Source organism: Nannobrachium achirus (genome assembly GCF_963921795.1).
Source record: "Nannobrachium achirus genome assembly, chromosome: 22".
Taxonomy (NCBI): Eukaryota; Metazoa; Chordata; class Actinopteri; order Myctophiformes; family Myctophidae; genus Nannobrachium; species Nannobrachium achirus.
The window spans coordinates 20,107,433-20,123,524 of record NC_137829.1 but is presented as its reverse complement, the minus strand read 5'-3'; the positions used below and the strand labels follow the sequence as shown (position 1 = coordinate 20,123,524).

The 16,092-nt window shown below is 46.5% G+C and overlaps 1 protein-coding gene across 1 annotated transcript in view; it reads left to right on the top strand.

The window, feature by feature from the left end:
- The window catches only part of lats2 (large tumor suppressor kinase 2), a gene marked incomplete at its 3' end in the record, with an annotated part of 34,886 nt that extends 19,108 nt beyond the window's left edge, over positions 1–15,778 (top strand). The window contains exons 3-9 of the mRNA XM_080753303.1: positions 6,482–6,614; positions 7,246–8,888; positions 10,060–10,287; positions 10,859–11,213; positions 11,889–12,071; positions 12,639–12,745; positions 15,164–15,778. Coding sequence (XP_080609429.1) covers positions 6,482–6,614; positions 7,246–8,888; positions 10,060–10,287; positions 10,859–11,213; positions 11,889–12,071; positions 12,639–12,745; positions 15,164–15,778 — 3,264 coding nt within the window. The remainder of the gene's footprint in view (positions 1–6,481; positions 6,615–7,245; positions 8,889–10,059; positions 10,288–10,858; positions 11,214–11,888; positions 12,072–12,638; positions 12,746–15,163) is intronic.
- Positions 15,779–16,092: the final 314 nt, after the last annotated feature.

The window sequence follows — 16,092 nt, the reverse complement described above, 5'->3', positions numbered from 1 at the left end:
GCAGATCTACAAGCTCACAGCAAGTCAGGGAGCTTGTAGATCTTCTATTCTCGGCACATGACACATCAGCACGCAACTAAGTAGAAATCAGCCTATAAGGGCCATCCACACTGAGAACAATAAATATAACTCATATAATATACTAACTACTACTACTGACTATAACGATATTGTTCAACGTGTGGACTCTATATTGTTCAAGTGCCATCCAATTGACAAACTATAATTTTATAGTTATATTCATTAGGCCTGGGGCGGTATGGACATTTTGTTACCGCGATTACCGTCTTCCCATTTACCGCCGGTACTGCGGTAATTACTGCACCCCCGTATCTATTAATTAAGGTTCGGCGATAAGCCAAAATATTGCAATCATCTTCCCAAAACCTTTTTTTTGTCTTTTTACCGCGGTAAGCACAATGACACCGCGGTAGACCTCGGTATACCGCGGTACGGCGGTACGGCGGTACGGCGGTTACCGCCTCCAACCCTAATATTCATAAGTGCTCAATGTGAATGGTCCCTAAGTCAGAGAAAAGGCAAACTGGAGAGAGAGCGACGGAGAGAGAGAGAGAGAGAAAGAGGGAGAGGGGGAACAACTGACAGACAGATGGACGGACAGACAGGGAGAAAAGACAGACATCCAAATAGCTTGAATTCCTGCTTCCTGGGCTGTGGAATGTTAGGAGAGAACATCTGTCGCCATGACAGCCGGGTCAGAGCTGGAACGCACCGCCAGGCCCGAGACACACACACACACACACACACACACACACACACACACACACACACACACACACACACACACAGGCACACACACACACACATCGCTGGAACGCACCGCCAGGCCTGTCCACAGCCGACTCCACCCAGACACACACACACACACACACACACACACACACACACACACACACACACACACACACACACACACACACACACAGAGAGAGAGACACACACGCACACACACACGCACACACGCACGCACGCGTGCGCGCGCACACTGAAACATACGGCACACCCCTCAAAGCACAGGCCTAGATGCACACAGTGCCAAGAGAAGGAGAGAGAGAGAGAAACAGAGGGATATACAGAGAGGGAAAAACGTACACAGAGTGACTGGCTCTTTGTGAGAGAGAGAGAGAGAGAGAGAGAGAGAGAGAGAGAGAGAGAGAGAGAGAGAGAGAGAGAGAGAGAGAGAGAGAGAGACGCAGACTGGCTTACAGAGAGAATAAAGCCCTGATCTGATTTGGTGTAGAGGGAAAACAGGAGAGGGGCAATTGCACACCCCTGCCGGACCCCAGTTAACGTATGCTCTTTCCTTCCTGTGTGTGTGTGTGTGTGTGTGTGTGTGTGTGTGTGTACAAGTGTGAAGTCTGTGCACCTACCGTTTCCTGCCTTTCAGAACTGAAAACATTGGCCGCTGTTTTAAACTACTTTTTTCTCTGACCGTTTCCCTACCCCCATTGTGCTCCCTCCGTGTATACCAAACGTCCGAGCGTGTGTCCACTCTGTGTCCCCAAACGTGTTGAAAGTGTGTCCCACATGTCTGAATAATATCATATGTGTCCCAGATGTTTCAATGTGTGCGCGCTCCACGTCCCAAACATTCGGGCAGAGACGGCAAATTTATTCTCTGTCCCCTGCTGTGTTTTCTTATTTATTCCTTTCTCAGCACTTTCTCCATTAGAAGCGTGGGTCATTGATATGGTCACAGGAATAATGTGATACCTCTGTTTATAAAAAAAAAAGTTATTTTGGGGGTGAACTACTCCTTTAATGCTCCTCAGGGTGGTGGGGGGGGTCCCCAGTTAAAATATGATTATTTCGGGGGTCGTGGCCTGAAAAGTTGGAGAACCACTGTTCCACTTCCAGGGCACATGGCTGGCACTGCAGAGTCTCAGCCCGCGCTTGCTGTTCCGCCACTGGCCTGCAGGAGCGCACACACAAGCCTGCATGCCTGCAGAGTGGCAGCAGCCGGCCGGCCCCCGATGTCTGAGTTGACATGCCTGTGGGGTGAGGTCATGTGCCATTCATAGGGATTTCCTCATCTAGGTGTGGGAGAGAGCGAGACAGGACTCTCTTTAGTTCAGTGTTGGGTTCACAGCCTTGTTTATGTTGTTGGTGGTGGTAGGGCGGTCACCATCGTGACACTTTAGCTGACCATTCATTGGCATACAAATTATTGTGATTATATATTTTGGGGGGCATTGAACTTTAGAATGTTGGATCAATGAAATATAATTACATTTTACATTTCAGTTTTCCGTTTTGCACACGGACAAATTGTATTTAAAAAGCCATGGTGGAGCCTATTATGCCAATTATGAAATACATAAAGAAATGACTGACAATGACTGGTGACAATAATCAAAACAAATTGTGCACTATGGCCTAAACAACAAGACATATATCCAGTAATAGTGATAATTGCTGGTCTACAAGCTCACAAAAACTTTCAAACATTTCTCAACATTCTTAAAATGTTTTGCCATTTAGAATGCCTAAACTAGGGGCTCCAAGTGGTCCAAAAAGAAGAAAAATAAGTGGACAACAATGTAGAATTTCATCCTGCTGTTTTTACCACAAGTTAATGGAAATCATTATACAACAATAATTACAATTAACTCAAATAATTGTGATCAGGCGATTATGTAATAATTGTGACAGCCTAGTTGTTGTGGGAGGCTCTTGCTTGCTTGCTCACTAGAGTGAAAAGGACAGGAGGAGAGCAGAGGAATTTGACAATGTTTGTGCAGAAGCAGTCGACAAGTAAAGTTGACCACTTGTACAGTTTGTGAGTGTGTACTGGCACACATTGTACTAGGACAATATGACCGTATGTAGTGTAAATAGAGTAAAGGGACTGGGCCAGCTAATACATATACGGTATCTGAATGGCTTCCTGTTTGAATCCCCTGTTAGAGGTGGTGCCATAGTTTTGTACTTTTTCTGGTTTTCATGTGTCTAGGAGGTTGACAGTATTTCATTAGACCCCCTGGTGTGGTTGTTATGAGCAATTATGTATTCCCTTTGTATTTTGGGTTTCTTCCTCTAGGCTGCCACCTTGCGGGTCAAAAGTGAAGATCATGGCACCCCATCTTTAAACTATTGCTATTAACTTGGTTTTACATTGTTTCAAAGACAGTATTTAAAAGTTTGTTTAATTTAACCTTTCCAGGCTTCAGTATCAGGTAGGCTATACGCTATATTTGGCCTTGAATTGTTCAAATTAAATTAAAACAATAGTAAGTAAAAGTACTGTACTGTAGTAAAGCCCTGCAAATAAACTATTCATGATTTAACCCCTTTTGACCGTTAAAATGGTTTTTCATCTATGGCTATTCTTTTGATAAGCCGAATAGACCCTAAATTTAGGCGATAACCCCGGGTCACATTTTGCATTCTCCTATAGAAAAGTCCAAAACAGCACACTTGAAAGGTATAATTCACCCCTTTGTCAGCCTTCTGATTGGTCCCTGACTGATCAACCAGCGGGCTCTTTCTGCCTTGTCCCGCCCTGGTTCTGCCTTTTTTATGTTGAATTTGCTAAAACATAATTTTTGGAGAAATAAAAACATTTAAAAACATGCCCAGTCACTATACTGCACCTGAGACGCTCATTTTTACTGAAATCAAGTTTAAAATGAGAATTGAATACAAAATATAACGATAAGAAGCAACTGAATTTCATTGATTGAAGACTTTATTCGAAGTTTGCATAGGAAAAGGTACAGTTTCATGACAGTACAGTTCACTGGTACAAGGTCTACTAAAAGGAGATCCTAGAAAAGACTAAGCTTATTTCCACAGGAAACCATTTAAGTATCTCATATAACATTGAATGACAGACAAATAGAACACAGTACGATGCAGTAGATATGTAAATAAAATAAAATGAAAGAACAAAAAAAAAAGAAAACAGTAAGTCTAAACACTTGACAAAGTGTTAAAAAGGCTTCAAGTGGTGATGGGTTTCATTTCATTTCACACCACTATTTAGTAAACACAGGAAGCAAAATACTGAAATTGTCTTGCAAGTGTCAGCATTATACATATTATCATTTATCACATATTTTGCTGTATAAAAACGTTTCAAAATAATTAATAAAATGCTAGTAGCACTTACTGTATGCTACGATAGTCCATCTATTGGCTAGATATCATAATACAATGTTTAAATCTTCATTTAAACTCTCTTTCTCACAATGTGATCCAGATGGGTTTGCTAGTGGGTCTGCCCTTAGAAAGTGTTTTAACGAGTGTCAAGGGCTTATGGAACAAATTCCTCATTTGGATTCCAGGTTTGAAAAGCCTTCTAATCGTCCTTGCTTTAAATGAACGGACTGACCAGTGGAATGATTGGCATTATTTTAATAAAAGGCAGTAAACTGTCTGGAATGTTCTGCAAGCATCGCCCCAGTGTTTTTGATCATAAATTGCCTGTTCTGGCTGGCTCCGGGCCTTTGTGGTTAACCAACATTTTTGAGATAGGTGACCTACATACCTCTGGTCTCTTCCAATGACCCACCTGTTGAACCGCAAGATTCCAACTGTGGGATGAGCACGCTTGGCCCCCACCTGTGTGGTGGCATCTGGGAGCCAAGTCTAAGAAGTGTGGGTGTGGGTGTGGGTGTGGGTGTGTGGTGCGTGCGTGTGTCGTGCGTGCGTGCGTGCGTGCGTGTTTCGTTCGTTCGTTTGTTCACCCTCGAACGGATCACTAAGCTACTGGACTATCTCCTAGCAGCATTCTCGACTTCCATAGGACCTCAATAGATCCACCTTCCCAAAGGATTAGACAAGGCTAGGCATTGGACGAGAGTCGCTAGGCCCTCTTATAGGCGTGCAGGTTAAGAACGAACCGACGTCCGAGCTTCATTCAACGAGCTCAATTTCACGTTGTGTGCTTGTAGATCAGCTATTTTCACGTATTTAAATCATATTTATAGCGCCCGCTGGCCTACTGGTCCAGGCACATAGCACATAGGCATTGATGCCTGACGGCATCGCCGGTTCGATTCCCGATCTTGACAACCTTTGCCGCATGTCACTCCTCATCTCTCCTCCCATTTCCTGTCCGTTTACTGGCCTATCAAATAAAGTCATAAAAGCCCCAAAAAAACAAATCTTTAAATCATATTTATAATGATATATACAAAACAGTTTTGGACATCCGAGGTTTCCACCCGACAACACCAAATTGATAGTTGCAGCCCTGTTTGAGATTTAGGTTGAGATGATGTTGTGATGTGTGTGTATGTGTGTGGCCTGTGACCATGTTCTTGGCCTGTGTTGTTTCTATGTTGTTATGACGGGTGCAGGAAGTCACTGGTACATGACCCCAACTGGAGAGGATGCAGGTGCATGGACCATGTTTTTAAATGCTCTTCATTTGTGTGTGTGTGTGTGTGGTACACATGTGGTTGTGTATGTATGTTTATATGTGTATGTGTTTGCTGAGGGCCTGTGTTTTTTGAAACCTCTTGTTGTATGTGTATTTGTGTTTTAATGCAAGAGATAGCTCTTTTTTTATCCTTATGTTCTTTTTTCGTTTTTGCCAAGTCAAATTTGAACTAATCGTGGACAGCCTGCTACCAGTGCTGCTTTCTAGATCAGCCTCAGGGATACTTTTGACAGAATTATTTCATAGTCATAGTCTTCTTTTGAATAAAATTCCATTTAGTCTATTTTTTGTTGACAAAATATCATAAGGTTTTGGTGGACTGAATCTACAGTCGATTCCTCTACTAAACCTTATTTGGGCAGGCCTTGATGATGTCGTAATGCCTGATTTGTAGACCGGCTACCGAAAATAGCTGATCAACATGTCGCACTCGACGAAGGCACGTTGTAAGCTTGTAGATCGGCTATCTTCGGAGCGCGTCACCCGCACACAGCCATGCATAGAATGACTGGATTGATTCTCTTCTCCACTAACATTTTAGTCTGTAGCTTTTATATGTTGACGAAATTGACAATATATTTAGTCATAGCTTTAGTTAGTGTAGCTTTATTTAGTTTTCATCAGTGAAAAAAGGAAGTCAACAAAAAACATTTTGTCATAGTTTTAGTCTACAAAATTAACACTGATTGGCCTAAATCATCACTCAAATTACACAGCACTACAACACAGCACCTATTCGATAGTATTGGACATGGGGTTAATGGTTCTGGTATCATCACCAGTAAGACTCTCTAATCGGGAGATAAGCGACCGTCAGGTCGCAGCGTGAATTTAGGGCAAAATCTGTAGGAGCAGTGTCCAAAAATGTTTTTGAAAAAATCGGCCTAATGGTGGCGCTATATAGGACAGATCCATGTTGATGACATGAGTGTAGACATACTGTGTACGGATTCACCTTTATTTATACTCGGGAATACAGTTGAGAGGCAAGCCCACATTTCCAATGTAGCTGAGGTTATGGTACTCAATCCTAAGTTGTTTCTAACTATCACCTTCCCCTCTGTCTCCTAACAGGAGATGGCAGTGCGGGCCTTGAAGCAGACAGGGAGCAGAAACATTGAGGCCGCCTTAGAGTACATCAGTAAGATGGGCTACTTGGACCCCCGCAACGAACTCATTGTCCGTGTCATCAAACAGACCTCGCCAGGTAAACACACACGTGCACACACATGTACACGCACACAGCGCACACACACACACACACACACACACAGCTCTCAATTAAAAATGGCTGCTTGACAGGTAGGCACCCCCAAGTTAAGAAACAGCTGGTTGGCGCAGTGCCATCTTGGTACCCTCACCAGCAACTGCAAAGCATCATTGTATTAAACCTTATGTTTTTGCATGCTGCTAGCCCTGCTACCCCTGTGCAGTATATAACGGTGTTCAAAATGCTTTAAAAACCTATTGCTGATTTGAAAATGACTCCCTAAAACCTAAGCTTTTTCTGTATTACTCAGCCTCTGTAGAGGCTAGAAACACAATTCCAAAATTATTAGATAGCTTACACCTTTGACTTTCATAGAACATTTTCAGGAAAACCTTTTTTTCTGGAAATTACGAACAATTATGTTGCTATATGCTGTACATAGCAAAAAATGTGTTCCCGTCCTGAAGGGTAAAAACACAAAAAGGGGTTCCTGTCCTTAATGGGTTAACATTAAAATTGATCATGATTATAACTGATTAAACCGATTAGTTTGATGAACTTCCCATCTCGATTGCATGTTGTAACTAGCCTAACGTTACTCATGATGAAATCTTCCTTGTCCTTTCAGGAAAAGGTGGCATGCCAACCTCCATGGACCACCGACCCCCACTGGAGGCTTCAGGGGAATCAGGTGCCATGCCATCGTACCACCAGATGGGCGCGCCCATGTACGATGGTGCAGCGGTAGCGTATGGTCCGGAGGGAGAGATGCCCAGACCCTACATGGGCGCTCCCCCTGTTATGAACTACATGATGCCCCCATCTGGTGCAGCACAGGGTCCTGCCATGGGGAACCCCATGGGCAGACCCCCCAGTATGGGTGCCTACCCCCCAGGCATGGCTCCACAGAGCAACCCAGGAAACGCCATGTACCCGCCTGGGGCTCAGCAGAAGGCTTACCCTGGCAGCATGGAGCAACACGGGCCCATGATCAGCTACAATGTTGCTGGCCAGCCACTGCAGCTCCAAGCCCAACCTCCAGGGGGCCCGATGCCGGGTCCCCATTACGACTACAGCCACCCCCGGCCTCACATGATGGAGCCCTCGGGCTATGGGGTCAAGAGGAGCGCCTCTTTCCAGAACAAGATGGCGCCTCCTCCCATGGCGCCGCCTGACAATTACGTCAACATGCAGGGGAAGGGAGGCCTGGGCCAGAACGGGCCGGGAGGTGGGGTAGGTGCAGGGGGAGGTGGAGGGTACCCCGCCAACCTGTACTTGCCACCCCACGCCCACTCACATCCGCGCCAAGCCAGCCCCACCTCCCACCAGGTCCACATGATGTCTCGCTCCCCCGGCGGGGCACCGGACTTCCCTGACCTCCCCCAGAGCCTACTCACCCCCTCCAGGGCCAGCCTCAACCTAGACCTGTACGAGCACCACTGGGCCGGGCCTCCGGGACCTGAGGGGGCCCCTCCCGCTAGACAACCCCAGCCGCAGGGCCCGTTCAGGGGGGAAGTCCGAAGCGTGCCCAGCCGAACCAACTCCTTCAACAACCGTTCAGCCGGACCGCCCAACAGCGTCCGGCCCGCGATGGCGCCACCCGCAGCTAGCAAACAGGACGCCTCCCTGGCCAATACCATCACAGCAGTGACCTCACCGCCCATCCAGCAGCCTGTGAAGAGCATCCGGGTGATGAGGCCCGAACCCAAGACGGCGGTAGGACCCTGCCACCCCAGCTGGATGGCTGCCCAAGCTCAGGCCCAGGAGACAGCCGAACCCCTGGCCTACATGCCAGAGGAGCCTTACCCCCTGGAGCCTGCCCAGGAGCCTCGCTGCCCGCCGCCCCCATACCCCAAAACGCTGCTCATGTCCGGGGCAGCTGGTGGAGAGGCAGGGGCCATCGAAGCGGCCGGAGCGATGTGCGGAGCTCCCGAACTCGCCGTGGTCGTCGTCGGAGGCCATACTTCCAGAGGCGCGCACGCCGGGGGCGGGAGCGGAGGGAGCGGGAAGGGGGAGGAGAGCCAGCAGCACGTGAAGGATAAGACGAAGGCGGCGAAGGGGGAGAAGGCGGTGAAGGACAAGAAGCAGATCCAGACGTCGCCGGTGCCCGTGAGGAAGAATGGCCGCGACGAGGAGAAGAGAGAGTCGCGCATCAAGAGCTACTCCCCGTTCGCCTTCAAGTTCTACATGGAGCAGCACATCGAGAACGTCATGAAGACCTACCAGCAGAAACTGAACCGCCGGGTGCAGCTGGAGCAGGAGATGTCCAAGGTGAGAAGACCAGATACAAATCCAAATGCGTTTAAATAGGGATTGAGCTTGTGCATTTTTATTGATAATGAGCACCTCATCGATCCTGCTTATTGAGCCGGGCTTTTATCGAGCCCACTATTGAGCGTTTTCGAATATTTTGTGGAAAGACGTGAGACGACAAATTCTCAACAGAACTGGTATCGTTTATTCTCGACTAAGGGGTCCTTGGCCTGAAAACGTTGAAGACCCCTGACACAGGAGTGTTTTTAGACAGGGATGATGACCTATGTCCTCCACTGAATCCCTGGCTGCATTTGTGTGAACGTTGACCTCTGGTCATCTGACTCCTTTTCAGAGAGATTTTGAAACATTTTGGGATGAGGTTTGTTTTGTATTATTTTTTCATTTTTATGGACTGGACCACAGATAATGAGCTGCTCTAATCTTTATTATTTGCAAGCGTTTCTTCTTTACCTGATAACACGATGGACATGATGCAGCACAGCAGGTCTCAAGACTCAAGAGGGTTTTATTTATTAGGGGTCCTTGGTGGGGTTCCAGGGGGTCCCCAGAAAAAAGTAGTTAACATAGCATCACAACCATTTTAACCACTCTATCCATTTGTCCATATTGTATATTAAAAAAATAACAGATCTACTTGAAAATGTTGAAATGTTTTAACATCCTCTTTTAGAGGTCCCAGGACAATACATTGTCAGATGGGTGTCCACACCAAATATACTGTGTATATCAATCTGGGGGTTCTTGACATGAACATTTTGAGAAGCACTGCTGTAAGGATGTTCAGAATGTTGGTGCAGTATGTCCACAAGACATACTGCAGCTGTAAAAAAAAATACTGAGTTTTGAAGAAACAATTTAAGAAATAACTAATAAGATAAGACAACATAGAAATACAATTGAAATGTACATGCGACCCACACTCTCAACCTTCTGTAAAAGGAGCTTTGGCTGCCGATGCTGAAAGGCTTAAAAAGCAGAATAAACAACGAAATAACAAAAAGCCTGTACAGCCTGGTGGACAACCGCAAGCTGCAAGAAGTGTGGGCCGAACCATGTCTTAATAACCCCTACTACCAGCCTGAGCCACCAGGGTGCCCCATGTGGCTAACTCGTTCTCCTCTCAACCCCTTTCCTCTCCTTAATCCCTCCATCTCCTTCCTCCCAGGCCGGCCTGTCCGAAGCGGAGCAGGAGCAAATGCGGAAGATGCTCAACCAGAAGGAGTCCAATTACAACCGACTGCGCCGTGCCAAAATGGACAAGTCCATGTTCATCAAGTTCAAGACTCTGGGAATCGGCGCCTTCGGTGAGGTGTGCCTGACACGCAAGGTGGACACCGGTGCCCTCTATGCCATGAAGACGCTACGCAAGAAGGACGTCCTGAACCGCAACCAGGTAATGGGATGAAATGCAGGAAGAAATATTTGTGATGAGAAATGCCCATTTAAAAACCCCTATGCACCCCAATGCAGGGCTTGACATTAAGGCTTGTCCTGTTGTCCGGGACAATTAATAAATCCTTCCAGACAAGCTCATTAAAAATGTACTTGTCCGTTGGACAAGTGGCTCTTGGTTTCACTTTTTCTGTGACAATCCTAGCAGCTCTGTGCTGTATGCAGACTATGGACTGCCCATACCATGGAGTTGAGGGTGGAGGGAGCAAGGGTGGGTCGTTAGCAGTCCTTTTGTTATTTATTCTATTTCAATGTCTGACTCCTATGCATGCAAGAAAGACATTACTGTGAAATATCTCATTTTTCAAAATGACTTTTGTGCCCGAACAAGTGAATGGGAAGTGTACTTGTCCAAAGGACAAGTGCCTCAAAAGGTTAATGTCAAGCCCTGCCTCAATTCAACTTAAATTCACTGTTTACTATTCAACTAAATTAAATATATATATAAGGGTACCCTCGCGGCATGGAGTGGGAGCGTTGCATTCCATTAGTGACTTGTTTCTTTGCCCCAGGTGGCCCACGTGAAGGCGGAGCGGGACATCCTGGCGGAGGCGGACAACGAGTGGGTGGTGCGCCTCTACTACTCCTTCCAGGACCGCGACAGCCTGTACTTTGTCATGGACTACATCCCCGGCGGGGACATGATGAGCCTGCTCATCCGCATGGGCGTGTTCCCCGAGACGCTGGCCCGCTTCTACGTGGCCGAGCTGACGCTGGCCATCGAGAGCGTCCACAAGATGGGCTTCATCCACCGCGACATCAAGCCGGACAACATCCTGATCGACCTGGACGGACACATCAAGCTGACCGACTTCGGCCTGTGCACCGGCTTCCGCTGGACGCACAACTCCAAGTACTACCAGAAAGGTGAGGGCTCTGAGTTCACGTTGTTGTTGATTAAAATATTATATTCAGTGTATAAGCTGTATAGGGCTGGGAAATAAATAATGGAACGTTGAATGATTGCCTCTTTGAGGAGGCTTGGTTGAAAGTGGTTAAGTATTTAACCAATGAGAGGATATATAATGGTCAAGGGTGCCACTGACGACTTTGACGACCTGTCGCTGACGATGACGTCACCGGAACAAAAACAGCATTTCCCTTTTTGAGCGGTGCTAACCACTCCTACACCTGGCTTTGTGTGTATGAGCACGGATCTCCATTTATGGAGATAACTGATGTCACAGACAGAACAGGCCATAAAAGGAGATATGCACATGGGTTGTGTTTGATACCGGTGCAGTTCTTTTAGGAATTAAACTGAAAAATAACCATAATGAATGTCTATGGGAGACAAGCTCGACGTGGAAGCGTATATCTTTGAAGTGGATCGTCGCGAGTGGACAGGGATTACTTTCCAATTCCAGGACACCGGTGCGCATCTTTTGTGGGCTCCTCCGAGCAAATCGGAGCGAGACAGAATATTGTTACACAAATATTGACAAAACTATTGATTACTCCCCTGTATAGCACAAAACATACAGTAGATTGCATATTATCTTTGTATGTAATAGCACTTTTTCTTCTCCTCCTCCTCTGCAGGAAGTCATGTCCGACAGGACAGCATGGAGCCCAGTGACTTCTGGGATGACGTGTCCAACTGTCGCTGTGGTGACCGGCTGATGACACTGGAGCAACGCGCCACACGGCAGCACCAACGCTGCTTGGCTCACTCCCTGGTGGGAACGCCCAACTACATCGCTCCCGAGGTGCTGCTTCGCAAAGGTGGGTGGCACGAAAGACCAGAGTACGCATAATAATGGAATTTCATCATTGTTGGGCAAGGCCACTTGGCCTTTGGTATTGTAAGTTTTTTTAGGGCACAAAGGCCAAATGTCAGGGCAGGAAGGCCATCAAATAAAACAACATTTTAGTTTATTTAAATAATTAATTTAATTTAAGGATTAAGGTTGAATCTAATCTGCAGCTAAATACTTAACTGATGGTATTTATAATCAGATCCATGCTCAGCCCTGCACCAAACAAAGTCGCTGGATTGGTTTAAAGATGGGGACTCAGCCACACATGACAAGAAAGAGACACCTGTTTCTAGTACACAGAGGAGAAGTGGTACAGTCAGCAGGGACATTAAGATCACTGTGTCCTCAGGACATGGCATTTGTTTGAGGGGCACAAGGCCAAACTGAGGGGCAATGACAACCATGGCCTTCGTGGCCTCCCTGGTTGGCTGTAATCAAAAAGCAAATTCCATGAAATCATGTTTTGTTCATTTCTTTTCAAAATCTGTTGCTTGATTACTGTATAAGTTTGGTCTGTGTCTTGTGTGTCCAGGTTACACCCAGCTGTGTGACTGGTGGAGTGTAGGCGTGATCCTGTTTGAGATGTTGGTGGGCCAGCCCCCCTTCCTGGCGCCCACCCCCACCGAGACCCAGATAAAGGTCAGTCATAATCAGTGTTGCAGTGCTGATTCAATGTTTGGGGGTACAGGATTTTCATGACGTCACGCGCACGCCGCTTAACACCTACTATACAGGTCTATTGATATGCATACAGGCTTGTTTATTTGTTAAAACACCCTGTTGTGACACTAAAGCGTTGTCGAGGTGTGACCTTGGGAGTTGTTTAGTATCAACGTATGTCCGTGCACGTCAGACGCGTGACACTGGTAAGAAAAGATATGGGATGGCGACTACCCGCGTGACCAGAGCAATACAACACTGGTCATAATGGCTGCCTGGGTGATTGACTTGACTGAATCTTCATCTGAGACATAAGACAAAGGAGAATGTGTCTCCATTCTAACCACTTCAACCAAACATGTTATTAAAAAAAACATGATACATAATCAATAATAATAATACAATTTTCAAAAATAGATGATCTATAAGCTGACATCTCAGCTGGTAATATCGCAGGTAATGTACAGTTGTCATTGTTTGTCTTATCAGAGATAACACCTCGTTGGTGGGTGTTTATTTAATGTTAAACTTTGCACTTAATATCATACTGTATACTTAGTGTTACAGTGTGTACTTTATGTATGCCTATCTATGATAGTGTTACAGTGTGTACTTAACATTGAATTATGTACTTTCACTGTAGTGACAATGACTCATGTACTTGGAGTTGGATGTAGTTATGTATGCCTATTATAATAGTGTTAGAGTGTGTAGTTTTCATAAAATTATCTACTTAGTGTCCGATTGTGTACATGGAGTTGGGAGCACTTATGTATGCCTATGTATGGTAGTGTAATCCTGTGTTCTCAATGACAAACTACAAAGCTACCTGCTAAAATTTGTTGTCAATGGAAGACGGCAACATGAAGATACAAGTGTAGCCTAAGTTGTAGCCCGCTACAAATTACAAAATAAAATGGATCTTCAACTCCACACTAGTGGCTACAAAGCTACAAAAGGAGAAGTGTTGTTTAAAGCTATACTGTGTAAGTTGCTCAACTAGTGGTCAGTAGCGTTATAGCAAACCGCGGTCGCGTCTGCTTTTTTCGGCCGTTTTTCGCCGCGGACCGGGCCTTCAGACCACCGCGTCCGCCTCGCCTCGCCGAGACCTATCCATTGAGGTCTTTCGTGTCCCTCTACGAGCCTCGGTTGGGGAGCTACATGCTAAACTCCTAGCCCAGTGTAAACACTGCAGTGTACTTCCTGAAAAGCTCGACAGTGTATGATCTGGGCTTTGATTGGCCGGTAGGGAGACACGTGTACAGAATGATGCATATGACGTAATTTTGCCGGGAAAAACAGCCCCGGTCACGGCCACCAGGGCTCAGTAGAACACATATAAAGAAAAGGCTTTGGGAGCTGAAATGAACAGAGTGGGTGTTCTAAAACTTTAGTGATTTAATAATTAGGACAATTTTAAGATTTGTTTTATTAAAAAAGTTACATAGTATAGCTTTAACCATTTCCACATTCTTCTTCTTTTATTATTATTTCCATCAGTCATTTCCCTGTTTCCCTTTCTAAACCAGCTAAAATGTTAGCCCCTAACAGGAGGGAGGGATAACGCGATTGCCCAGGCTTCTTTTTCTTCCGATTGCCAAAAGAAGCCTGGGTTTCCGATGCTACCTCTTTACTGGTCTACAACACTTTGCTTAAAACTGGAAGAGAAAAATAGCTGGCATATGATGCTAATCTATGAATGAAGAATATAACATTACAGATTTAAAAGAATTAGTCTTTAGCAGATTTGATGTCATGTCAATATGTTCAAAGCAGCAAATATCGCTTTCTGTTCAACAACAGTTGTGCTAGTCAAGCTTTTGATTTAATTTGGTGTCACACTTTACCTGCAGATGTCTGTAGGTTGTTAAAATATATGTACATGTTATGCATACTTTCTCTCACTTGTCTGCTGTAGTACATACCCCTAGGGCAGTGGTTCTCTGGGGTCCCCAAATTATTATTAGGTCCCCAGATGATTAGCTTAATGTCTTTTTTTTCACTCAATGGTAAACAAACCCAAAACACAGTATATGTGTATACATGGTATCTGCACATTTCTAAAGTGACAATTTAAGGACTTTCAAGACCGTTTTAATACCAAACTGTCCAAACTGTCAAATATTAAATAAGCAAGAGGCGAATATTGTGAAATTAGCCAATCTACATGCTCACAACATGTGTGAGCATGTAGATCTGCTATTTTCATAATATTCATCTGTGGAACCGAGTCACATTAAATGTAATACCTACAATTCCAAGTGCTTGTCAGGGTGGGGGTCCCCAGTTCAAATATGTTTATTTTGGGGGTCACGGCCTAAAAAGGTTTGAGAACCCCTGCCCAAGGGGTACACACTGTCATTGGAGTTGCTGTAACATTATGTGCCCCCCCTCCAGGTGATCAACTGGGAGAGCACGCTGCAGGTGCCCCCTCAGGTCAAGCTGAGCCCCGAGGCAGTCGACATCATCGGGCGGCTGTGCTGCTCCGCCGAGGAGAGGGTGGGCGGCAACGGCGCCGGGGAGATCAAGGCGCACCCCTTCTTCGACCAGGTGGACTTCTCCAGCAACCTGCGGCAGCAGCCCGCGCCCTACCGGCCCAAGATCGCCCACCCCATGGACACGTCCAACTTCGACCCCGTGGAGGAGGACGGGCCGGGCGGGCCGGGCGGCGGCGGGGCCTGGAGCGACAGCGGCGACAGCATGAGCCGCGCCTGGGACGCACTCTGCTCGCCGCACGGCAAGCACCCGGAGCACGCCTTCTACGAGTTCACCTTCCGCAGGTTCTTCGACGACAACGGCTGCCCCTTCCGCTACCCCAAGCCCCCTGAGGCGGCCGCACCTCCCACGCCCCCTGCCGCCGGGGGCGTGGGAGGAGGAGTCAGAGCCATGGGAGGCCCTGAGGAGGAGGAGGAGGGGGAAGGGGAGGGGGAGGAGCAGTTGGAAGAGGAAGAGGAGGATGACGATGAGGAGGAGGAAGAGCAGGGGGAGGGCTGTGAGCCTGTGTATGTCTAGGCAAGGCCAAAGCCGATTGGCTGGCTTCATCATGAGTCACGGGTGTCCACTTCAGTTCACAACATGCCCAATCTATCTCCCGACCACCATCCCCACGTACCACTGTCCTTTGTGTGTGTGTGGCGTGTGGCACGTGTGTGTGTGTGTGTGTGTGTGTGTGTGTGTGTGTGTGTGTGTGTGTGTGTGTGTGTGTGTGTGTGTGTGTGTGTGTGTGTGTGTGTGTGTGTGTGTGTGTGTGTGTGTGTGCGTGCGTGCGTGCGTGAGTGAGTGAGTAAAACTGTCTGTTTCATAATTCTAGAGAATCTAGACACTGC